This window comes from Lithobates pipiens, unplaced genomic scaffold, assembly GCF_037356315.1.
Source record: "Lithobates pipiens isolate NorthernLeopardFrog02 unplaced genomic scaffold, aLitPip1_a1.2 Scaffold_1, whole genome shotgun sequence".
Lineage (NCBI taxonomy): Eukaryota > Metazoa > Chordata > Amphibia > Anura > Ranidae > Lithobates > Lithobates pipiens.
The window spans coordinates 68,780,051-68,806,259 of NW_027507685.1; the positions used below are offsets into that span (position 1 = coordinate 68,780,051).

General features: G+C 44.6%; 1 protein-coding gene across 2 annotated transcripts in view; it reads left to right on the top strand.

Moving 5' to 3' along the window:
- The first annotated feature begins 324 nt into the window (after positions 1 to 324).
- CLASRP (CLK4 associating serine/arginine rich protein) overlaps positions 325 to 26,209 on the top strand; it is a 77,857-nt gene continuing 51,972 nt past the window's right edge. For both annotated transcript variants that reach the window (XR_013262721.1, XM_077454062.1), the window contains exons 1-8: positions 325 to 583; positions 8,350 to 8,477; positions 9,893 to 9,990; positions 10,084 to 10,185; positions 14,000 to 14,079; positions 15,810 to 15,894; positions 25,107 to 25,249; positions 26,023 to 26,119. Coding sequence is in view for 1 of the 2 variants with exons in the window: in XM_077454062.1 (XP_077310188.1) it covers positions 8,361 to 8,477; positions 9,893 to 9,990; positions 10,084 to 10,185; positions 14,000 to 14,079; positions 15,810 to 15,894; positions 25,107 to 25,249; positions 26,023 to 26,119 (722 nt within the window). In the remaining variant the exon portion in view is untranslated. The remainder of the gene's footprint in view (positions 584 to 8,349; positions 8,478 to 9,892; positions 9,991 to 10,083; positions 10,186 to 13,999; positions 14,080 to 15,809; positions 15,895 to 25,106; positions 25,250 to 26,022; positions 26,120 to 26,209) is intronic.

The window sequence follows — 26,209 nt, forward strand, 5'->3', positions numbered from 1 at the left end:
GTGTACAGGCCTTTACACTTATAGCAGCATGAACAGCCATTACCCCACTTATCGAACAAATAACATAAAACACTTTCAATGGAGTATTTAACAGAGTAAAAGGAAGCAATTAAGAGAGATTTATTGTTATAATTCACATACATGCAGACTAACATGGATGTGTCTGACTACAAGAAACTTGGTCTCCGGTAAAATGGCTTCCATCCATAATTGGAGACATGAGATACAGTTCAGATTTACTGAAAGGAAGTCAACACTTTCCTCTAGTAATAGACTGAGAATAGCCCGACACCCGTCACGTGATCTTTCTTGAGCAATCAGCAGGTAGCTTACTCAAGAAGGCGTAGGCTTCCCTAGAACTGCACGCTGGATGTGCGGGGAAGGTTAGGAGAGGCCGCCGGTGCTGGGCCTTTCCCGCTAGTCACAGTACGCGGCACCGACAGACGCTAATGTACACCTCGCTGCGCCGTGCTACTCAGAGGGCTGAGTGACGTAACATTTGCGGCCAGATAATCGCACATCCTCAGTGCGGGTGTAGCTGCTTTGCGTTTCGTCATTTCCGGGGGTAACTTGCAAGCAGCTGGTAAGAGTGTGTCCTGTCGGGTGTAATGTGCATAGGTTGTGTGCGGTGTGGAGGGTTTCTATGACTATGGTCAGTCTGTCTAGAGCTCTGTACTACATGGGTATGTACAGGGAGCTCAGAGACCAGCTCTGCAGGAAGTCATTACTTGGAATGTATATATGGACTGTGCAATACTTCATACAGATAGATATATAGCTCAGTTTTTACTTTGCACAGTGAGGGATGGAAACCCTGGCAGTGTTTAGCCTCTGAAGGTGAGGGTCACATCTGTGCGATTTATTTATTTTTGTTAGCATGTTTTGAGGAACGCTCGGCAGTTGAGTTATCATGGCTTCCTATGGTTCCCCCTCACAGCTATGTGGTGTCATGCAGTGCGCTTTTGAAAGAGACGGCGATGTTCTGTCGATAAGTGATGCTCTTTAGGTATAGGATGCTCGCAAAGTGCGCAAGGAATACAATTTTCCGGTATGCATCCCATACCCTTGCTTTGTGACGGAGTTCTGTCAATATCGCACACTCTGTAAACGAGCGGCCTATATTGACAAAACAGCGGCTTTTCAATAAACGCGCTATTTGGGAGTGTTTCATATGGACAGAACGCTTGTCTCAAAGTGAGTGGAATGCATACCGGAAGATTGTATGTCGCATGCGCAGTTTGCGAGCGTCCCATACCTACAGATGCAGAGTGTCCCATATGGACTTAGTGCTGGGACCCTTTTTTGATGCGGGGGCTGGGTTTTATTTTAATTTTTTTATATCCATAGACTGCAATAGAAATACACAAAAAATGCATGTACATGTACAGATGCTCCTCGGTTAACGACTGCTCGGACTTACAACCAGCTCTCCCCACCCAAACGACATGCTGTACATCATTGTACAGTATTTTTTTTTTTCAAAGGAGTACAGTAGTTAAAGCGGGATTCCACCCTAAAGTGGAACCTCCGCTGATCGGAACCCCCCCCCCCCCCTCCGGTGTCACAATTGACACCTTTCAGGGGGGAGGGGGGGGGTGGAGATACCTGTCAAAGACAGGTATTTTCACCCACTTCCGGGCATAGACTCCCACGGGAGTCTACGCCATTTCCTGCCCTGCCGCGCTGTCTGCTGGGACACACACGGGTCCCAGTGACAGCGCGGAGATCTCCTATTGCGCGGCTCGCGCATGCGCAGTAGGGAACCGGGAAGTGAAGCCGATTCGCTTTACTTCCTGATTCCCTCACTTCGAATGGCGGCAGCAGCCGAGGCCCGAGTGGTCGATCGGCCTCGGCTGCCGGCATCGCTGGAACCCGGGACAGGTGAGTGTCCATTTATTAAAAGTCAGCAGCTGTAGTATTTATAGCTGCTGGCTTTTAATATTTTTTTTTTTTGGGCGGAATCCCTCTTTAAGAATGCTTAAATATTGATTACTTGTGGCTCCTTGTTTTAATGACCTAGTTGTTGGAGTTTGGTCGTTAACCATTTGCCAGCCACCGTATAGCAAAATTAAGGCAGAAATGTGGTTGTGTTATCCTGATCGGACGTGATCAGGATAACAGACCGGCACACAGATCGGAGGTGCTGTATTTCAGTCTGGCGCAACACAACTCCGACTGTGGTATGAAGCCTCTAAGGCTTGATTCACACTAACGTGTTTTTTGATGCATTTTGCAGAAATGCAAGGAAATTTTTAACATGGGTTCCTATAGAACATGTTCACATCAATGCATTTTGTGCCTCTGTGTTTTTGGAAAGGGTCAGGGACTTTTTTTCATGCAAAATGCAGCGTTTTGCATGTAATAGAAGTCAATGGATCTGCATCAAAAACGCAAGTACCGCGTTTTGCGTTTATTTCATTTTTTTTTTCACTGTATAATTATATAGCTGGTTGCTAAACGACCACAGTGTAAAAAAACAAAAACGCAAAACGTGGCAAAACGCTGAAAAGCAACATGCATACATGTGAATCGAGCCTTACAGAGGCTTCTTGCCACGTGATCAGCTGTGACCAATCAGTGCCTATCACCTGCTGGCCTGTTCCCTTCTATAAATGCCTGTCAGTAGCTCCTCATCAGTGCCCCCTGTCAGTGCCCATACAGTTTTTTTTTTTTTTTTTTTTTTTCTTTCTCAAATTGGAGGCCCTTTTTTCATTTATAGTGCAAAAAAACAAACAAAGGCAGAGGTGATCAAATACCACCAAAAGAAAGCTCTGTGGGAAGAAAAATTATACGTTTAGTTTGGGTACAGTGTTATATGACCGCGCAATTCATTCAAAGTGCGAGCGCTTGAAAGCTTAAGTGTCCAAAAAAAAAAAAAAAGTGAAGCATTAAAATGCACCTTTAGCAAGGAACATGCATTTCACATTAATAATTATGCTACCAAATTAAGTGTGTGCTGTAACTTGCCTCCAGCATTGCTCTTGTTTCTTCTTCTGAGAAGACTCCTTTTGCACCGCTCCTGCTTTAGCGGTGCTTTACTGTCAGCAGTGCTCATTCATTTCAATGGGCAGGGGAGGTGGAGGAGCGGTGTATACAGCACTCCAAAGATGCTGCTTGCTGGACTTTTTCTGAAGTCCTGCAAGCGCACCGCTCCAGTGTGAAAGCACTCGGGCTCTTACCCTGCAAGGGGGGTGTTTTTTAGGCGCTATTTTTAGCCCTTTAGTGCCTGAAAACACCTCAATGTGAAAGGGGTCTAAATCATAAAGCGGAAGTAAAAACACTTATTATTTCTAGAGTCCGGTTTCTTGCCAATGGTCTTCCTCTGTTCCACTAACCATGCCAGTCCCAGGTCCACAGGAGAGCATATGTTACATGGCAGAGGCAGGCGGCAGAAGGGGGGATGCTGGTACCGTCAGCTGGCTGTGGAAGTGATCTGACCGCTTTACAGCAGCAGGAAGTAATTCCACCTGCGCAGTTGCGCATGGCAACCAATCGGCTTCAATCTTTAGCTTGTTCAGTTTAAAGTTGAACTACATCTCTCAATTTAATAGTTTCCCAAAACAGTTACATTCAAGGCATGCTGTGAATAAAAGCCAGCCAAAGATTCTAACCATGTATGCGCAAGCTGAATGTACCCAAGTTAGTACGACCAACGTGTCAGAGTTTTCATATGATAATCACTATGTTCTTCCTCCCCTATCACTGCCGTTCGTACTTTACTCGAACTTTACCAAAACCGTATGAACACTCAACTGTTCTATCCAATCAGGCAGGAGGCTCTTGAAAAGGAAAGGTGAGATCACGCTATGGATATATAATAAAGTGAACTAAAGTGCAATGGGTAAGAGCTGCCTCTACCATGTATTTTCAACTGAATCGGTTGGACTAGACTGTGAAGGAAAGGAAAAGTAGACTTGGCGCTATACCTTCAAAACCTAAATAAAATTTAAATAAATGAATAATAATGTGCCCTTAGTTTGTGCCACAATGTGTATCCTTCCACTAAATTAGAGAGGAAACTAATTAATATAATTATTACAATTGGATACCTCAAAGTGTTAGACCTCCTGGAATGCTTCTGAATCACTCCCAGAAGAAAACTGATAAAAGTTTTAAGGTCACCTTCAGGGTATAGTTAAATCTTGTGCAATACTTGTTGAATTAAGTGGTGGTGCCAAATATAACAAAATAAATAGAAAAAAAATAGAGAAAATAGAAAAAATTTGAATAATAGCGGCAATCCTATTAAAACGGGTAGGTGGATGCAATTGTTAAGAGTGAAGTATAAGCAGTCATTGAAGAAATTATTATAGAACTAACCACCAAATAATTTTAATAATTTCTTCACAATTTTGCCTAGTTTCTACTAGTGGCAGGCTAACATACCCATTTAGTTACAGAGAGGAGCTGTCGGTTGGTGAATTACAGAGAAAATAGGATTTTTGTACTCACCGTAAAATCCTTTTCGCCAAACAAACAAATTGAACACGGGGGGGAAAAAGCCAGAAAGCTACTCGTATATTTAGTAAACAAAGAGGATAGACCACCGCTTGTCATTTCCCTACATGGAGGTACGCAGATTAGATCCCTCCACAGTAACCTCCTAGATTTGGGGACTTTTTCACAGAACTGTACATTACTACGGTCTCTGAGGACACTACACCTATGGACCATTTCCTAGAGAATATTCCCCCTCCCTCAATTGGCTGAAGATCAGGTAGAAGCCCTTGAAGCACCCCTCACATCGAATGAAATAGCCAATGCCATTGCAGGGTTCGCGATATCCAAATCCCCAGGCTCGGAATGGCCTCCCCATTGAGTTTTATTCTCGCTTCCAAGAGCTACTAATACCGAAAATACTCTCCCTCTATAAAGACCTTTTTGAAACCCTAACACTACCGCCCTCAATGAGGGAAGCTACGATAGTCTTGATACCCAAACCAGGCAAAGATCCAGGATAACCAGAATCCTACCGCTCCATATCCCTATTACAAGTGGATATTAAGATTATGGCCAAAGTATTAGCTACGCGATTAAATAAAATACTTACCCTGACACACACAGACCAAGTGGGATTTATGCCAGACCGTAATACATTGTTCAACCTTGGAAGGCTCTTTATTAATCTGCAGGCTACACATGATAATGTCGGCACACGGGTGGTGGTGGCGACACTCGATACGGCCAAGGCATTCGACTGGGTCAAGTGGAGATATCTGTGGAGGTGCCTGGGGGATATGGCTTTGGGCCTAATTTTATAAGATGGGTTAAACTGCTATACCAACAGCCAAGGTGGTGGCAAATGGCTGGTCGTCCCAGACATTTAACCTCAGTAGAGGCACGAGGCAAGGATGCCCGCTTTCTCAGCTTCTGTATGCGTTAGCTGCAGAACCCTTGGCTGTGCAGATCCAGAGATCAGGGGACTGATGGTTGGGCACCTGACTGAAAAAAATCAGCCTATACGCTAATGACACCCTGCTTTACCTAGCTGACTCTGGCCCATCCTTAGAAAATGCCCTACACACAATCGAACAGTTTGAGACCTTCTCCGGGCTTAGAATAAATTGGGGAAAATCACAAATTCTATCCATTGATGGCTTCCCACCATCGGAATCCCAGGCCAGTCTACCACTCGGAGTCGAAATTATTAAGTACTTGGGTATACATATCTCTAGAACCCCAGCAGATTATGTAGCATTAAACATAGAACCATTATTCTCCCTAGTTGGAGCTAAAATTCATGCTTGGTCTCGCCTTCCCCCTGGGGGTCTGGGGGCGCATCAACTTGCTAAAAATGGTCTAACTGCCTAAGGTTATGTATATACTTCAAATCCCTTGAAAGTCTCTCCTTAAGCCCTTTGTGTGGGGTAACAATAGTCATAAGCTATCCTGGCAAGCTCTAAAACAGGGCTCGACAAACCCCGGGCGCCAGGTCGCATTTGCGACTAGAATTCGCATCCTGGCGCCTGGGGCAACACAGCTGGGGTATCCGGTCTCCGTGTGGACCCCGAACTCCGCCGTGCGATTGCATCGTGCCGCGCCGGCCAGTAATTGAGGCCGCGGCTTTGCGGCCTTCTAAAGTCTTTCCGTAGTCTGGTGGATGTTGAAATTACAACCCCTTCCAATAATGCTAATCCTAATGGAGCTTCAAAGCCCTGCCTGGCGCCTTTTGCCCAATGATGAGTGTGGTGGCTGGTAAATGGCTATATATATATATATATAATTTATTTCACAAGGGCTGCCTGATCAGGTTCACCTGTCAGTTTTTCAGGTCGACCTGATCGAACCCTTAGCAGGGATATGGCAGTAAATAAGCGGGAATATGGCGGAAATAAAAGTCACATTCTTTTGTTAACCACTTCGTGCCCGCGCTATAGACAAAAGATGTCTACAGCACGGACACCAATTGCCGGGAGGGCGTCCCTGGACATCCTCCTGTTTACTTCCCCTCTGCACGCCGCCATGGGCACGCATCGGGGAATTTCTGTGTTGGCCGTGTCCCTTGGATACAGCCAATCACAGATCATGCTAAATGGCCAATCACAGCGGCCATTTAGCACTCGAGCGGTGTGTCCAATGGGAGGTGATCTCATATGTGGGGGGCTGGGGGCTATCTTCCCCTCGCTCATCTCCATGTCAGGACAGGGACAGGTCCAGATCGCCGTCACGGACCTGGCTCCTAACTTTTTTAGCTGGCTCCTAGATTCCAAGCAGATTTGTCAACCCCTGCTCTAAAAAACCCAACGGATATGGGTGGTATGGCCCTCCAAGACTTGAATCACTACTATATTGCCTCGCAACTGTCCTAACTCTTTCATGTAGATAAGATGGATAAAGAACGATTCTTCACCCTCCTCTGCCCGCAAGGAATACGGACGACCTAATAGTTGCCATATCGGTGGGAGCAGAAGGTGCAATACCAAAGAAAAACAGGCAGTCATTGGTCTTCCATTATAGACTTATGGGAACTAGCATCAGCCAAATTAAACATTCCATGACCAAACGAATTTACACCACTTTGGCATAACAAACATGTACCTGAACTTTAGCGTGTCCAGAACTCAGCACTATGGGTCTCAAAGGGGATATACTATATGCACCGTTTGATCCAAGATGGGACTATTAAATCATTTTAAGACACTTAGAGAAGAATTTGGTGTCCCAGACCGTATGCTATTCCAGTACCTTCAGGTTCGACATGTGACCCAGGAACAGTTTATACAATCAGCGCCACGACCTGCCCCTAACCCTATTATAGCAATAATCAAGGACACAGACTCCAAAAAGCTTATTTCATGCTTTTAAATCATGCTCACAGTTCCTACCTCGTCAAAACTAGCTTATGCCCTAAAGTCTCGTTGGGAGGGAGATGTGGGAACAATGGAAGATGAAGAGGCTCTAGAGACTTGCAGGATGGTGTCCCCTAGGCTTCCGGATAGACTGTCCCAAATATACATAAACCATATCTTACCCCCCTCAGGACTGCCAGGTACAAAAAGTATCCAACCTGTTACGTGCCCAATGTGTACCCTTGAAACGGGGACATTTTTCACCTTCTCTGGTCTTGCCCTAAACTGCAGGACTTCTGGAAACAAATAGCGTCCTCCTTGCAGGATGTCATGGGATCCCCTCTGGCACTTGACCCCAAACCCTGTCTCCTTGGGATATTTCCTGGAGTCTTAGATAAATTTACCAGAATATTTCTACAAGAAACCTTGTTTTCAGCCAGGAAAGTTTTATAGCTAGGCAGTGGATGAGGCCCATCCCACCAAGGGTAGCGGACTGGAAAAGGGAAGTTTAATGACACTCCCATACAAAAAATTTGTATATAAAAACGGGATGCCCAACTAAATACAATAAAGTCTGGGATAAATGGCTACAAGAAGCTGATACCTGTACCTAGGAGGCATGGAACACTGTCGGTAATATTAGAATGTCTAACTGTATATCGCTATAGTGTAACTTATTTCACGCTGTTACGTAAGAATACACTAATCTGTGATGCTACATTTGATGTGAAGCACTTGTCATCTGTATCGTGTTGAATACTGTGATTGTAATCTCTGCAATAATGTTCAATAAAACCCTGTTTAATAAAAAAAATGATTGTACAGTTGGCAGTGATAGGGGAGGGAGAACACTGATTATTGTATGAAAACTGACACGTTGGTTGTACCCTATGCTCTGCTGTGGACCTGGGACTGGCATGGTTAGTGGAACAGAGCAAGACCATTGGCAAGAAACCTGACTCGTGTCTGAAATACAATGCATTAACCTAAGAATTTCAGCTCGTATCTGTATCTGTGTTTGTGTATTTCATGATCTGTTCTCTTCTCTCCCATATCTTAGTCAGTTGGCGGATGAAGACCGGTTCAAGGATGTGGCATGAAGCTCGTAAACACGAGCGGAAGCTTCGGGGGATGATGGTAGATTATAAAAGGCGGGCGGAACGTCGACGGGAATACTATGAGAAAATTGTAAGTGGTATAATCACTTTGCTATTATGGCCACAGTTGACGGCACTGATAATTATTCTTCAAGTTCCAGTATACTGAATGTGATGTATCCTGTTTTGTACACTTATGAACTGTACACAAATGTGGGCTCATTCACATGGGCACTCAGCCCCATGCAGCGGTGAGAGCCTTTTGTTTCCTGTTTTCAATACCAATGAGCTGCATTCAGGCAGCCCATAAAATGTGAATAGGTATGCATTAGCTGTACAGACTTGCCTGCATACCTGTCAAACTTGGCTCCGTGGGTGAGGCCGTACAGCCGATGCATACCTATTGACTTTCTATGGACTGCCTGCACACAACTAAGCAGTAAGTGAAATGAGCAGTAAATAAACAGCTCTGGCTGCTGCATGAGGTAGAGTTCCATGCGGATGAGGCATTGCTGCAGGAAATTTTAACAGTATGGAGTATTTACTTTAGCTGTCAGCAATGGTACAAAGCATTAAAGTTATTTACGACTGAAACTGTGTTTTATTTATTTTTTATTATTTGTGCTTTTTTTTAGTGTGGCGTGTAAATATGTTAATATATGTGTAAAAATATTCACTAACAAAGCAAACAAAGTTTTAATTGTTTATAAAATAGACGAACACAAAGAGTAGGAAAATGATAAATGGAGAAAATTAGGGAGTTAAGGCTGATTATAGTAAATTGAGGTTTAATAAAGGGTTAAACAGAGGAACATTTGTTCTTCCCTTTGATCTGCAGATAAAGAAACAATGTTTCTTTTTATTTTCTGTTTCAGCAGCTGAGCAATGTTAATAAAAAAAAAAAAAAAAAATTGTATTTATTTGTTTTTGACCGCTCCAATTACTGGACTTCTTTTAACACTTTAGCTGTCAACAGGGGAGACCCACTGACAGCAGAAAGAACCGAGCTTGAAAGGTATTGGTTCCAGTTATTTGTGCATTTGCATGAGTACCGATACTTGTGCAAATACTCGGTATCTTCACTGATACTAGTAATTATATATATATATATATATATATATATGTAGCAATGGCAGTTCCCTTATTTCTTTTCGGGATGGTTTACCCTTTAAAAAAAAATAATTCAGCAGAGAAGAAATACTATTCTTATTAGGTTCACATTATGATGCAAGAGTGGGTAATAGCTGCTCTCCTATAGCAAAGAAAGGTATTCACAATGCTAAAAAGTGTTTTTTTTTTTTTTTTTTTTTTATAGTTATCCTTTTCATCAAATCCTCATTTTAAAACCACATTCTCTTTCTTCCCCCCCCCCCCCTTTTTTTTTATTTTTTTATTTTTTTTATTATTTATTTAAATTTGGAGCTTTTAATATAGTGTGCACACTTTAAAAAGGTCATTATTAGTGTATGTTCGCTATAAAAACAATGTAATTATTCTGTCCCACAGAAAAAGGATCCTGCTCAATTCCTTCAAGTACATGGGAGATCATGTAAGATCCATCTGGATTCTGCTGTGGCTTTGGCAGCAGAGAGCCCCGTTAACATGTAAGCATTTTTTACAGCAAGGTGCCTTGTTTTCAAAACACACTTCAGACAGAATTACAGCCTTTCAATTAAATATCTTTACTTCCTTTTAAGGATGCCATGGCAAGGCGATCCTAATAACATGATTGACCGTTTTGATGTCCGAGCCCACCTTGACTACATTCCAGAATATAAACCCCCTCTCCTTACAACAATGTGAGTATCCAGTTTTATAATTTGCACAGTACAAGGTTAATGATTTAAAGTTTATATGTAACCCATTCAGTTTAACATTAGAAAGCAAAATGTGTGTTTTTTAGATATCAGAAAACTCTATCATCTCTATAAAAAAAATATTGTGCATCACACTCCCCTTAGGGGTCCTCCTCACTGACCAGAAGGAAAAACATATCAAGCCTTAATCTTTCAGGTAACCGTCACCCACATCTTGGAGGGGGGGGGGGGGGGGTCAGAGTTGTACAGCATTTCCCATAGGTACTCAGGAAAAAAAAAAAACTGCAGATAGCGTAATTCAATTTTTTTAATTTTTTTATATCCTTTATTGAAGTCAGTGGCACACTCCATAAAATATGACAATTTCCAAGACTTGCTTATACATCTGAATATTAGAAACCAGGTTAAGCCCAGTAGCAAACTGTGTGGAAAGGGTGGAAGTAAGGCGTGTGATCAAACGCTTGTATCAGTCATACAGTTTACTCTTGAACAATAAAATACATACATAAAATAATCTATATATAAATATATACTACGTATCGTAAAAGTTGGGTTACAAAATATGCACTAAAAGGTTAAAATTTGGACATGCCCATACAGGGGCAAATGCTTAAAACTAAGTTGACGTGTTTCGAGGATAACCTTCATCAGAACCTTGAAAACGGGAACAGAGTCTGTACAAACTGGTGGACCGACATGATCAACAAGGAGAGGAGTGGCTAGTAAGGAGATGTGTTATGTGGTGAATGATTGGTTCCCTTTGACTCTAGGCCAGTCCTCATCACAGTGCTCTATGGGGTGTAGCGAGAAATCTTTCTCTTAGTAAAGGTGTGTCAAATTTACCTAGAAATTAGTCATTGTAATCACCTGGAAGTTCCTGTGCTGGTCAGGATCTCCATCTAGGTCAGTGATGGCGAACCTTGGCACCCCTGATGTTTTGGAACTACATTTCCCATGATGCTCAAGGACTCTGCAGTGTGGTGGAGCATCATGGGAAATGTAGTTCCAAAACATCTGGAGTGCCAAGGTTCGCCATCACTGATCTAGGTGGACATGGCGAGGTCTCTCTTTAGCAAATAGGATGTGCTGCTCGTTTGCCGGGTAAGTGTAGGATATGTACTTGTGCTAATCATCTTCAGTTTCGTGGTTTTAAATAATACTACAACTTTTTACACTATTAACGTTCTCACAAGTACAGGAGTATTTCTTCATTGTGTTTATAGTCTACATTAAGACCAGTAATGATTCTAGAGGGATGTTAATTTTGACTCCAGAGGTCTTGTGCTTGCAGGTTCAGCTGACCTTGATATTGTCATGTCCGAGGGGGGGTGTATCTGTGTTTGTGTTATAGATAGATAGATATATATAGATTGTACTTATAACTTCTTGCTCATTCTGTCACCACTTCGCTCCACTACGACATTTGACCTCCTATAAATCTCACTCCCACCCTCACCCTTCTACTACTCCTAATATCTGGTTTACATCACACCAAACTCTGGCCCTCCTACACCCAATTTATCACCTCCGAAATTGACTGTCTACCTCCCCCTAACAGTAGTCGTGAAATCGGGATGAAAAGGTGGAAGTTACAAGTTTGGCCCCCCCTTTGTATGCCCTCTGGAATGCCTGCTCAGTCTTCAACAAACTAGCTTCTGTCAATTACCTTTTTTCCTTTCCAATTCCCTTAATCTATTTCCTATTACTGAAACTTGGCTCCAGGAATTCAACACTACCTCTCTAGCTGTCTTGTCCCACAGTGGCCTTCTCTGGATTCTTCCCCCAGACCCAGTGGACGAAAAGGCATCTGTCTTCTCTTCCCCACAATGCACCTTCCAGGTTCTTTCCACACCTCTTTTTCCTTCTGCTCTTTCGAAGTGCACTGCATTTGTCTTTCCTCTCCTGCTTGTCTGAGGGTCGCAGTCGTTTATTGGCCTCCTGGACCATTGTCATGCTTTGTAGATGACTTATAGGCAATGGCTACCCTATTTTCTCTCCTGAAGTACCTGCTTTCATCCTAGGTGACTTTAACATTCCAGTCCGTGTTAATACTGCAACCACGTCTCAACCTAACCTCCTCTTTTAACCTAACACAATGGACACAAACTGCCACTCGCTCAAATGACAACACTCTCGACCTCGTATTCTCCCATCGCTGTACTCCCTGCAACCTCTCTAACACCCCCTTTCCTCTCTCTGATCACAACCTCCTCCGTTTCACACTCTCCGTCTCCTACCTACTATGCTGCAAACCACTACCCGCAGAAACCTTTGCAACCTCAATCCTTCCCTTCTTTCTGCTAATGATGGCCTTTACTACAAAATTGCACCCTTGTCCTGCCCAGACCTAACTACTTCCATCTACAACACGCGGTCATCCTCCCTAGACTCCCTTGCCCCTCTTTCTGCACGCAGAATCAGCCCTCATCTGCCACAACCTTGGCAAACAGACGACACCAGAAGTCTCAAGAGACGCAGCTGTGCTCTTGAGCGAGTGTGGCGTCAATCTAAATCCCTGCAAGACTTACCTCTGCAAATCTGCCCTTCTCAAATACAACTCCTGCCTCCATACTGCTAAACAAAGCTACTAGAATACTCTCATCAAAACCTCATCAACTCTCTTCTACCCTTAATCCCTTTCATTCACCCCTTACTGCCTCCACCCACCAACTTACCTCTCAAGAGTGTCAACCATTTCAGAAGCAAAATTGACACAATTTGCAAGGAGATATCCAGCTTCCTCCCCTACCCAACACATCCGGTCCAATACCACAGTCTGTACTCTCCTCCTTCTCCTGCTCAGTTACCACCAATGAAGTTGATGATAAACTCCTCTCCATTGCCCACCTGTCCCCTCACTATTACTGCAACCACCTTCCTGCTCTATTCTAAACTCCCTAAATCTTCAACATCTCCTCCACCTTTCCTTCCCCACTCAAACATGCACTGGTGACCCCCATATTTAAAAAACAAAAAACAACCCCACCTGTTTCAATAACCTAAGACTTCTCCCGTTTGCCCCAAAGCTCATTGACTTGACTAGGACCGAATGAGTTGCTACCTCACTGACAACCACCTAGACGCCCCCCGCACTGAAACTGCCCTACTAAAGCTCACCAATGACCTCCTAACTGCTAAAACCAATGGCCATTAGTCCATTCTCATTCATACTCTTAGACCTCTCTGCTGCCTTTGACAGTTGACCACCCCTTCCTCAGCAAACCACTCCATTGGCATCCGTGATTCTGCTTTTATCCTGGTTCTCCTACTTATCTCGGCACACTTTTTCAGTGTCGCTTACAACTCAATCTCCTCCTCCTTCCTGTTTGGGTACCACAAGGCTCCATCCTTGGGGCCCCTCTAATTCTCTCTGTACCTCTTCCCTGGGCCAGTTGATAACCTCCCATGGCTTCCAATACTATCTCTGTCGACACCAAAATCTATCTCTCAACTCACCCCCTCAATCTCCTCGCGGATCTCACAAGTCTGATCATTGAAGTGCACACCAACACAATGATTTGACCCCCCCCCCCCCCCTGCTGTTTATTGTGAAGCGGATGTGAGCCCCCTCTTTGAGCCATTTTTAACCCCCCCCCCCCCCCCCCCCCCCCCCAAAAAAAAAAACAGGTGGTCAGGAGATGTCGCATCACGTCTCTCCACCTGTCAGTAGCCGCTGAAGCATGATCCAAACGTGGATCATGCTTCAGAGGAAAGGGAGATTTAGACGCATTTCCAAATCTACCCTAAGAAGACTTGATTTACTTTTATATTAAATATTTCCCTTGTATTTCTTTAGCTCGCCTGAGCAAGATGCTGATGACAGAAAGTGTAATTATGAGCGATATCGAGGTTTGGTTCAGAATGACTTTGCTGGAAGTGAGTATCCTTTCTGGGTTTTAGCTTGACTTGAACAAGTTAAAAAAACAAAATAAATAAATTATGCAGTCACATTAAATACAGGAATAATTTTATCATGAATTTAAAGGTACACAAGTCGGGTAAATATTTTGAATTAACTCAAAGGCATAGATGTACTGAGTGATCGCATTTTGTAGTCTGGTATTCATCATCTGCACATAGCTCATCCACCTCTTCTGAGTTTGAACCTGTAAAAATAAATATCGGGTTGTTCAGATCATGCCCTGTCCACACTGTGAGCCCATTGCAGTCTTTTTTCCACTTGGGCCATGGTATTGTTGCTAAGCAGATGGGTATTATGATAGGAATGACCACATTCTTATGATTTCAGTGCAGCAATGTTGTTGTTGATGTGGAGTTGCATGGGTGAACACTCGCAGGGTTTCTGGTGAGAGTGCCGGTTATTTTTCTGTACTTGCAGTGTATGCGTGTGTGTGTGTGTGTGTGTGTGTGTGTGTGTGTGTGTGTGTGTGTGTGTGTATAAAGATAGAAGTGGATTACAGGGGTTATGGCTGAAGCCATCAATCATAACCCCAGTATCTTTTTATTTTTTTTTTTTTTTCACCTGGCGGCTGGCTTTCTCATGAAAGCGATCTGAGTGGCTCGCTCATAAGCCACTGAATCGCTTTGAAAATCGAAGGGAGGGGATGTCTGCCGCTTGCCATTTATTTCCCCTGGCTTGTCCAAGAAACTATTAGATGGTGCGGCCGGCTGGGTTACAGAAGCAGCGAGAGATTAGATTTTCTGATTGCCTCTATGGCCTTTGAGGATCGGCGCAATGTCATGGCGTCAGAAAATTGGAGTATAGATTTGTGTGGTGGGTGTGGGTTTATTTTTTTATTTTTTTTAATTGCGTTTGAAAACCGCTAACATAAAAAAAATTGCAACAATCGTCATTTTATTCCCTAGGGTCTCTTCTGCAAAATAATTTTATAGAATGTTTGGGAGTTATAAGTAGTTTTCTTTAAAAAAAATACTGATTTAAACTTGTAAACAAAGTGCTAGAGAAGAGCTGGTCTTCCACGTAGTTGGAGGCAAAACATAAGGAACTGTACATGTATTTTGGAGATCAGCTGCAAATGTGTGTGTTCCCTAGAAATACACTTTTAACGCAGCATTAGCAGGTATAAGTAAAACACATAAAAGTAATTGTCTTTCTGAATTGGTTAAAGCGGTTCTTCACCCTAAAGGGGAAGTTCCGCTAATCTGATCCCTCCCCTCCTCCGGTGCCACAATCGGCACCTTTCAGGGGGGAGGGGGGTGCAGTTACCTGGATAATCCAGGTAACTACACCCACTTCCGGCCAGACCGCCGCAGACAGTTTCCAGAGACACAGCGGGGGACCATAAGAGACGCGCGCATGCGCAGTAGGGAATCGGGCAGTGAAGCTGTAATGCTTCACTTCCCGATTCCCTGACCGAGGATGGCGGCGGGGGCAGCAGCGAGACGAGCGATCGCTCGTCATCTGCCGCCGACATCGCTGGACCCTGGGACAGGTAAGTGTCCATTTATTAAAAGTCAGCAGCTGCAATATTAATAGCTGCTGGCTTTTAATATTTTTATTTTAGGTGCAGAACCACTTTAAGTGTAGTATACAAAAACCTTGCTCCAGAATATGTGCAGGTGGTACTGATACAGATATTTAAATGCTTTGCAGTATAATCATTTTTATTTATTTTATTTTGTAGTTTCTGAAGAGCAGTGCTTATACCAAATCTATATTGACGAGCTTTATGGTGGTCTACAGAGACCTGGAGAAGATGAGAAGAAAAAGTAAGTTCTTGTTTGAAACCTTCAGTTTACAACCCTGGCTAAAACTGGAGTTGTGGTACAGATAATATCAAAACAAAGATAATGTTTAGTCTTTAAAAGGTGTTCTGTAGCATGAAATTATCACTCCTTTTCTTTATCATACATCACGGGACACAGAGCAGTTATTCATTACTATCTTGGTTATATGCTACCTCTAGGTGATTGGACACTGGCAACCAATAGCAAGAAGGTTCCTCCCATATAACCCCTCCCATACGGGAGTTACCTCAGTTTTTTCGCTAGTGTTTTCAGGTGATGGTCACGAACGTGAAGCTCTTCAAATCTTTGTCAATTGAGCGTCCCAGTGAGGACGTTGTGATCGGATCCGTTCGAATGGTACCCGAGCCACGGTGCAAGAATGAGGTTTTGCTTGTAACGTGTCCTATTTAGGCGCTGGACCTCTGAATAGTGGTGTTCTGGTCATTTTCTTGCCCAAGATAACTCAAAGGGTGCTTTACAGGCCCAAGGGTGTGGACCCCAAGATGGGGGACCCGGTCCTAGGGATGAGCTTCGAGTCGAACATGAGTTCGACTCGAACATTGCCTGTTCGCCTATTCAGCGAAGAGTGAACAATTTGGGCTGTTCGTGGCAAATTCGAAAAGCCGGAACACCCTGTACAAGTCTATGGGAGAAATCTAAAGTGCTAATTTTAAAGGCTAATATGCAAGTTACTATCCTAAAAAGTGTTTGGGGACCTGGGTCCTGCCCCAGGGGACATGGATCAATGTAAAAAAAAAGTTTTAAAAACTGACGTTTTTTCAGAAGCAGTGATTTTAATAATGATTAAAGTGAAACAATAAAAGTGTAATATTCCTATAAATTTCGTACCTGGGGGGTGTCTATAGTATGCCTGTAAAGGGGCGCATGTTTCCCGTGCTTAGAACTGTCCCTGCACAAAGTGTCATTTCGCAAGGAAAGTCTTTTAAAATCACTTTCAGTTGTCGGCTCCCATAATGCAGATAACACTCGATGAGTGTTCTCTGTATTACGGAGCGGAAAATTCATTCATTGATAAAATAAAAAGCGTGGGGGTTCCCATAAATTCAATTACCAGGCCCTTCAGGTCTGGTATGGATATTAAGGGGAACCCTGTGTCAAATAAAAAAAAAATAGACGTGGGGGTCCCCCTAAATATCCATACCAGACCCTTTATCCAAGCACGCAACCTGGCAGGCCGCAGGAAAAGAGGGGGGACGAGAGAGCACCCTCCCTCCTGAACCGTACCAGGCCACATGCCCTTAACATTGGCAGGATGCTTTGGGGGTCTGTGACCTCTCAAAGCACCATGTCCCCATGTTGATGGGGACAAGGGCTTCATCCCCACAACCCTGACCGGTGGTTGTGGGGGTCTGCGGGTGGGGAGGCTTATCAGAATCTGGAAGCCCCCTTTAACAAGGGGACCCCCAGATCCCGCCCCCCCTGTTTGAAATGGTAAGGGGGTACAAAAGTACCCCTACCATTTCACAAAGAGAAAGTGTAAAAAATGGTTAAATAAGACAAACACACTTTTGAAAAATTCCTTTATTAAAAATAAAAAATAAAGATTCCAGCGGTGCTAATCCATTCTTGCTATCCAGCGATGGATGATCATCTCTCCGGGGTCCAGCGATATCTAATCCAGCAACGGGTGATTTTCAGTCCAGCGCTGTCCATACATGCATCCGTCTTCTGTCTCCACTGAGGAGACACTGCAGGGATCCCAGCACTGACGTTTCTTATATTAGGAGGGTGGGGTCACCCGTCACCTGACCCCGCCCTCTCTGACGCTGGTGAGGGAAGCCATGGGGTTCCCCAGTGACGTATGGGTGACTCCGCCCCCTCTGTAATGCAGGTTTCCCTTTTTTATTTATAAAGGAATTTTTCGAAAGTGTTTGTCATATTTAACAATTTTTTACACTTTCTTTGTGAAATGGTAGGGGTACCCCTTAAAATTTCAAACGGGGGGCTGGATCTGGGGGTCCCCTTGTTAAAGGGGGCTCCAGATTCTGATAAGCCCCTCTGCAGACCCCCACAGCCACCGGCCAGGGTTGTGGGGATGAGGCCCTTGTCCCTATCAACATGGGGACATGGTGCCCCAAAGCATCCTCCCAATGTTGAGGGCATGTGGCCTGGTACGGTTCGGGGGGGGTGCTCTCTGTGGCCTGCCAGGTTGCGTGCTTAGATAAAGGGTATGGATATTTAGGGGGACCCCCACATCCTTTTTTTTTTTTTTTTTTTTTGACGCGGGCGTCCCCTTAATATCCGTACCAGACCTGAAGGATTGAAAGTGATTTTAAAAGACTTTTTTTTTTTTTTTTTTTTTTTTTTCTTGCGAAATTACACTTTGTGCAGGGACAGTTCTAAGCACGGGAAACATGCGCCCCTTCACAGGCATACTATAGACACCCCCCCAGGTACAAAATTTAAAGGAATATTACACTTTTGTTTCACTTTAATCATTATTAAAATCACTGCTCCTGAAAAACGGCCATTTTTAAAACCTTTTTTTTTTTGCATTGATCCATGTCCCCTGGGGCAGGACCCAGGTCCCCAAACACTTTTTAGGACAGTAACTTGCATATTAGCCTTTAAAATTAGGACTTTAGATTGTGAACGTTCGAGTCCCATAGATTTTAATAGGGTTCTAAAGTTCGCACAAAGTTTAGGTCTGTTCGCAGGTTCTGGTGCGAACCAAACGGGGGTGTTCGGCTCATCCTTACTTGGTCCTTGAAGGTCCACAGAGGCACGACCCGCCATGATGGGGGAAGATTGTACCTGGATTTCAGGTCCTGCACTGTGGACTAGCGAGTACCCCCTCTGGGATTGCTGTATTTCCCCTCTGTTACTGTGTCTTTCAAAGCAGTTACAGAGTGTGTGTGTGTGGTGTTTTTTTTTTTTTTTTTTGCGATGAAACGCTGGCGCATGCGGAGGTGCCGTACGAACGCTCGCACTGTGGTCGTACGCTTGCTTTTTCGCCTTGTGCGATCGGCAGTCTCGAGGCACGCATGCAACGTATTTTGGCGCCACTATACGTTCGGATACCACGCCTTCCACGCAGATCATATGACTCCATTTGAAAACCTATAAAAGGAGGCAGTTCACCTGGTATGTGTGTGGAGGCATAGAGCTTGTTGGGCACATGAGTCTACAGGTTTTTGGACACAGTTGCATCAGGTTAAAGGGGACAGTGTTAAAACTGTAATAGCTGCTGTATACTGGATTACAGTTAAAAGCTCAGAGGGAGTGCTGTCCTCCCATACTTGTAAGCAATGTCTTCCAGGAAAAGAGGAACAGGTAGCAAGACCAATACAACAAAGGATCGGGAAGAAGAAGCTGAGGACTCTTAAACGGGAGAGTCTAGCTTGGACGAGCCATTTTAAGCCTCCCATTCCCAAAAATTATTTGTCCATTCTCTGACAGATGGTTTGAGCTGGGTTTAAATTACCCCCAGTCCAGGAAACTGGACTCTCCTGTTCTACTTTGGGTTCTCTTCGACCTCAGCAGGGTTCTCAGGCATTTCCTGTGCATCCGTTATTAGAACAGGTGATCTATGCAGATTGGGATCATCCTGACAGGATATATTTACCTCCTAAAAGGTTTCCCCTCCTGTATCCTATGGAGGAGAAATTCAAGAAGTGCGGTACACCTCTGGTGGATGCCGCCGTTTCTCCAGTAAATAAAAATTTGACCTGCCCGGTGGATAACGCCCAGGTATTTAAGGATCCGGCCGATTAAAAAGCTAGAATCTTTGCTAAAGGCCTCCTTTACAGTAGCTGGTTCAGCTGTTCAGCCAGCGATAGCAGCTATTGGCATTTGCCAGTCCTTAAAGGTCCTTAAGATCTTGTTAAAAAAAATTGGTCAGGAACCTACCTTGTCAAGGAGAAGCTACCGAGGAATTATCAGAGCTCCCTCGCACCTTGTGCTTTACGGTAGACACATTAAAAGATGCAATCCAACAGATTTCTCGTTGTGCACTTCTGTCTGTACATATGCGCAGGATCTTGTAGCTAAAACAAAACTGGTCGCCGAAACACCATACAAAATGCTTCTTGCAGCTTTTCCTTTTCATGGTGAACACCTGTTTGGTGAAGATCTTGATAAGTATATCCAAAAGATCTCAGGTGGAAAAAGCACATTGCTCCCTGTTAATAGGAAGAATAAGCGACCCTCCTTTAAGATTCCCCATGCTCCAGGACCTAGTTCTTCCAATCGGTATTGACGGGCTCAGCAGTCCGGTTTAAAAACAAAACAAAACACAGGACCAGAAAAAAACGTATACTCAAAGGTCAAACAAGCCCAGTTCTAAGTCTACCCTGTGAAGGGGTGCCCCCACTCTTACGGGTGGAGGGAAGACTTCGGCTGTTTTTAGATGCTTGAAAAAAACAGGTTCAGGACAAGTGGGTCATTTTCATCATAACATCAGGTTACAAGATTTTCGGGAGTTCCCTCCAACTCGGTTCTTGAGCTCAAGGGTTCCGGCGTAACGAGGGAAAAAAAAAATGTCTGCCCCTCCCATTAGAGCATCTGCAAAAGCAGGGAGTAATCATCAAAGTCCCACACGGGGAAAGGTTCAAAGGGTTTTACTCAAACCTGTTCACCGTACCGAAAACCGAGTGGGGAGGTAAGGCCCATTTTGGACCTCAAATCCCTCAATCTGTTTCTAAGTGTTCGAAGTTTCCGTATGGAATCCAATCACTCAGTGGTAAACGCCCCCTAAAGAAAGGGGATTGCTTAGCATCCATAGATATCAAGGATGCATACCTTCATGTGCCCATCTCCATGCCGCGTCAACGGTTTCTCTGTTTTGTGGTAGAAGGGCGACATTTTCAATTAGTCGCATTGCCGTTCGGTTTAGCCATGGCTCCTCGGGTCGTCACAAAAATTCTGGCCCCTGTATTGGCGGTCCTAAGATCCCAGGGAATTGCAGTGGTAGGATATCTAGATGATCTTCTTTTGAAGGATCAATCTCATGCTGTCCTGGTCCAAAACATTTTAAAGACCGTACAAATTTTGCAACACCTAGGCTGGATTTTGAATATTCATCCCACTCAAGTATTCATGTACTTGGGCCTTAACGTCAACACTATCCAAGAAAAGGTGTTTCTGCCTCCTGTAAGGATCAACTCAATAGTGGAGCTCGTCCGGAGGATGAAAAGAGGAAAAACCATCTGTTTGCCTTTTTGTATGAGGCTATTGGTTGCGTCTTTCAGCGCAGTTCCTTATGCTCAATTCCACTCCAGGTTGTTCCAGAGCAACATTTTAAAGGCCTGGAACAAAACAACTCTAACTTTGGATCATCCTATGGTCCTGTCCCAACAGACTCTATGGAGCCTAACTTGGTGGTCAAAAACCAGCAATTTGAAGGTCAGAAAATCCTTTCCATCAGTGGCCTGGAAAGTTGTGACCACAGACGCCAGCCGTCTGGGCTGGGGAGCAGTTCTGGGGGAAGCGTCGGTCCAAGGTCAATGGTCGCGAGCAGAAAGGGCCTTTCCCATCAATCTTTTGGAGATTCAGGCAGCCCGACTAGCTCTGCATTCCTGGATTACCAAGCTGCAGGGTCTCCCAGTCTGGGTTCAAACCGACAATTCCACAGTGGTCGCTTATATCCACCAACAAGGGGGCACCAGGAGCGTAGCAGCTCAGAAAGAGGTGGATCGCATATTAAGATGGGCAGAGAGGCATGTGCCTGTGCCGTTTCTGTCAGCGGTATTCATAACGGGGGTAGACAACTGGAAGGCAGACTATTTAAGTCGCAAAAAGTTGTTGCCAGGGGAATGGTCCTTTCATCCCGAGGTCTTTTTCCAGATTTGTCAGCATTGGCGGACCCTGAATGTGCATCTTCTAGCATCCAGGTTCAATGCCAAGCTGGACAGATTTGTGTCCAGAATAAACAATCCTCTTGCAGTCGGGGCAGACGCATTGGTGACTCCTTGGCACCAGTATTCCCTGCTGTATGCCTTTCCTCCAATCCAGATCTTACTGCATCTACTGCGCAGGATACAAGAGAAACTAAGACCAGTGATCCTGGTGGCCCCAGCCTGGCCCAGGAGGTCCTGGCACATGGAGATTGTGAAATTGGCAGTAGGGGACCCATTGCGCCTTACGTTACGCCCAGATCTATTGTCCCAAGGACCAATATTCCATCCTGCTTTATGGTTACTGAATTTTGGAGAACTAACATTTTTATTGATTTTCCAAGGAAAAAAAACAAACCAACACAAGGTACAAGGCAGTACATTTTGCCGCAAGACAAGTAATTCTGGTTCAAATTCAACAGATATGATGGCCTTTAACAATGTTCGATCTAAAAAACTGTTTCCGACCTTCCAGAGATTGCAGAGACAACAAGTTCGTTTAGTAGCATAACAAATTACGCCTGTACAAAGGTGCGCGAATAGGTACAAGAAAGGGAAAGTGTAGAAGAGGGGGTGAAATGGAAAAGAGAAGAAGTAGAACGTAGTGGAGAGGGAGAGAAAAAGAGGGCCGTCGCCCACCCCTGGAGCTCTGTGACGTCCGAGCAGCATCTGCCCTAGTAACCAATAATCTTCACAGGCCCAGGACCTACGCAGCACTAGGCCACCGGAATCTCCAACCGGACCCAGGGTTCCCATATTCGATTGTGTTTATCAAGAGCATTGTTTAATGAGGCCCTCAAATACTCCATTCTTTTAACATCCCTGATCCTGAAGTGCAGCTCGACTAGCGAGGGGGGCTCCCTCTTCCATCTCAGGGCCACCAGGCATCGCGCTGCAGTCAGTATGTGGGCCAAGAGCCTTTTGGAGACTTTAGAGAAGGAGGCGGGCGGGAGGCCCAGGAGAAAGATTTTTCAGATCGAGGGGCACCCCAGTCTCAAAGATGGATTGTAGCAGGGGAGTGCACTGTTTGCCAATAGGGAGGAGTAAAGCGCAAGTCCAATAGATATGGTATAGCGTCCCCCTGGCCTTGCAGCATCACCAGCACAGCTGGGGAGGGGTATATGGAGTGGAGCAGATCAGGAGTGAAATACCAGTAGAGAAGAATCTAGTATTCTCTTTATAAAGTGTACAAATGGAACTCCTAGCTGCCTGTGACCATATGAGCCGCCACGCGCTCAGGGGTATATCTATACCCAGGTTTTGCTCCCACTTATTCATGTAAGCATGGCGAGGCCCAGTAGGTGACCCATCCGTGATCAGGAGTTGGTAAGTGAACAATATCATACCTCTAGGGGAGGGACCCTCTAAGCATGTCTTCGCTACCAGGGATTGCGCATAGTGGCGTATTTGTAAGCAACTAAAAAAAATGCCTGTTTGGGTATATCAAAGTCGTCCTGCAGGTTCTTGAAGGACCTTAGGATCCTGGTTCGAGGGTCAACCAGTTGGTCATATCGGAAAAGGGCCCTCTCCATCCAGAAGTGGGACATCTGTGAATGTAAACTGTCCGAGATCTTAGGAGTGAATAAAAAAAGTGACTAGGGAAGAGGTAGTGGTAAGCGGGTATGCCGATATGGCACGCCGCCATAATGTTCGTAGGAGCGCCATTGGCCCTAGTAGCTGTAGACCCCCACCCACTGCTCCGGAGCTCCATAACATGGAGTTCGGGTGGATGGGAGCTAACCATAGCTTCTCAATTTGCGTCCATCGGTTGTAAGCATGGAGAGTGCACCAAGAGGCTACAGGGTGTAGTTGAGCAGCCAAATAGTATTTGGCTATATTGGGAAACGCTAGGCTACCTTGATTGCGGTGGGGGGGCGTATAGAACTGATCTAGCAATTCAGTGCCTCTTGTAGTGCCAGAAAAAAATTATCAAGTCACCCTGAAGTCTCTTAAAGTGTGAGGTCGGGATGGGAATGGGTAGGGTCTCGTAGAGATATAAGTTTTTAGGTAAGATTGTCATCTTCGGGGTCGTCGGGTGACCAAAAAGACAACCCCAGAGATTTCCACCTGGTCAGGCAGATGGAAGCGTAGAGCTGGGGGAAGTTGGCTTTGTAAAGTGTTGTATGTGGGCGTAATGTGAACCCGAGGTATTTTAGGGAGGACGTCTTCCATGAGTAGTTGAATGCTTGCGAGAGGGGCGCTAATGTTTGGTGGGGTATATTGAGGGCAAGGGCTTCCGTCTTTGAGTTATTGATCTTGTAACCTGAGAGGGCACTATATCTGTCTAATTCTACATGGAGATTCGGGAGCGACACGTGGGGTTGCGTGAGGGTGAGGAGGACATCATCCGCAAACACAGAGACCTTAAAGTCTCTAATATGGACCTGAATACCATGTATGTTTGGGTTGTTTCCGATATGGGCCGCTAAGGGTTCTATGCATAGGGCGTATAGAAGAGGGGAAAGTGGGCAGCCTTGTCGCGCTCCATTGGAAATCTGGAAAGCGAGAGAGGTGGCAAACTGGGTGTGGACTTAAGGGTGTTAGCCCCTTTCAGGAAAACTGACTCTCTATTCTACCTGAGGGGTCCTAAGAAAGAACAGGCAGCTACGACTTCCAACTATCATTCAGGCATATGAGATGAGGCATAAGATTCCATCGAGAGACCTGAAAGCTCATTCCACTAGAGGGGTTAGTGCTTCATGGGCAGTGCATCGACAGGTGTCTTTGGCTCAGGTCTGCAGGGCAGCCGTTTGGTCTTCAGTTCACACATTCACCAGATTTTATCAGGTGGATGTCTGGTCTCGAGAAGAGACAATCTTTGGCCCTAGCTTGTTGCAGGCGGCTTTATAGGGCCAAAGGACAGTTGGGACTTGTCTAAGCACTGTGTCCCTCCCCTCAGGTGCATTGCTTTAAGACATCCCAGATAGTCATGAATAACTGCTGTGTCCCGTGATGTATGATGAGCTGTATTTAAAAATCAGTTTATCTGTAAAATCCTTTTCTTTGAATACATCATGGGACATGGAGATCCCTCCCCTCTCTCCTGGGGCTCTTCATTGCTTGCTTCAAAACTGAGGTAACTCCCATATGGGAGGAACTTTCTTGCTATTGGTTGCCAGTGTCCAATCACCTAGAGGTAGTGTATAACCCAGATAGTCATGAATAACTGCTGTGTCCTGTGATGTATTCAAAGAAAAGGATTTTACAGGTAAGTTGTATTTAAAAATCTGTCCCTTTTTTTTTTTTTTTTTTTTTTTTTTTTTTCCATTGTGATTAGGGACAGCATGGGATTGTTGTCTGTAGAGTGACACAGTAAACCCCTTATCAATTTGTTTGCAGGCTAGCAGAGAAGAAGGCCACAATTGGCTATACATATGAAGACAGCACTGTTGCTGAATTGGGGGAATCTCCTGATAAACTGGATGATGAGGATTCTGATGATGAGAGCAAATCTGATGAAGATGAAGTAATCCCTGACATAGGTTTGTTTATTGCAGAGAGGAGAAAAATGCACACAACTCCATTTATTTTCTCTTGATAATTAAAGGGTTACTTGCTAAACACAGACCTATTTAAAAATGTATCTAGCCACCTAGAGCAAGGGCATGTTAGAGCCTTGGTCAAGCCTTTTATTGCTTTTGCTTCAAAAAATATTTGTTTTATATTGTCAGTCAATGAAGAAAGGCCAGCAGGGGCACATATAGTAATAAAAAACGTAATTAAAGTTTATCCTCTCCCATGCTACTGGAGAATTTGATTGCATTAGGCTTGGTTCACACTGAAGCGAATTGGATGCCTGTTTCCCCGCATCCAATTTGCATGACAGCAGACTGACCAGTTCACACAGCTCTGGGGGGCTTCACAGAGCACACTGGAAAAGGGTCCTGTGCATTTTTGGCTCAGTTTCTGGTCCAAATTTTTGCCTGAATTCAGACCTGATTCGCACCTGGAACGGGGGGAGCATTGATGCTCCGGACCCCCTGCTGTGCCCCATGGCTGCAGCTAGTGTGAACCCAGCCTCAGTGTTTGTATTCACTTTGCTGGTGAGAGCAAATATTCCCAACAGTACCACAAGTGGCTTTAAAAACCTGAGGTAATCCGCCCCTGTCCACTCTCTGGGAGTGCAAAGGTTTTGGCTGCAGCTCCATATTGCCGTCTTATAGTTTATCTGTTCATATTTGCTGTGTTGGGACTCACTCACTCGCTATATTATATTATATTGCATTGCAGGACTCACTTTATGTATTTTTTTCAGATGTGGAGGTGGATGTGGATGAGGTAACAGAAGAACAGGTTGCTGATCTGAACAGGCAAGCAACAAGTTATGGAATGGCTGAAGGGGATTTTGTACGGTAAGTAACAGTGCAGTTTTCTGGAAGGCGTGTTAGAATCACAAAATTCACTGAACGTAGTAGTAAAAATCTTTCTTTATTGTACATCAC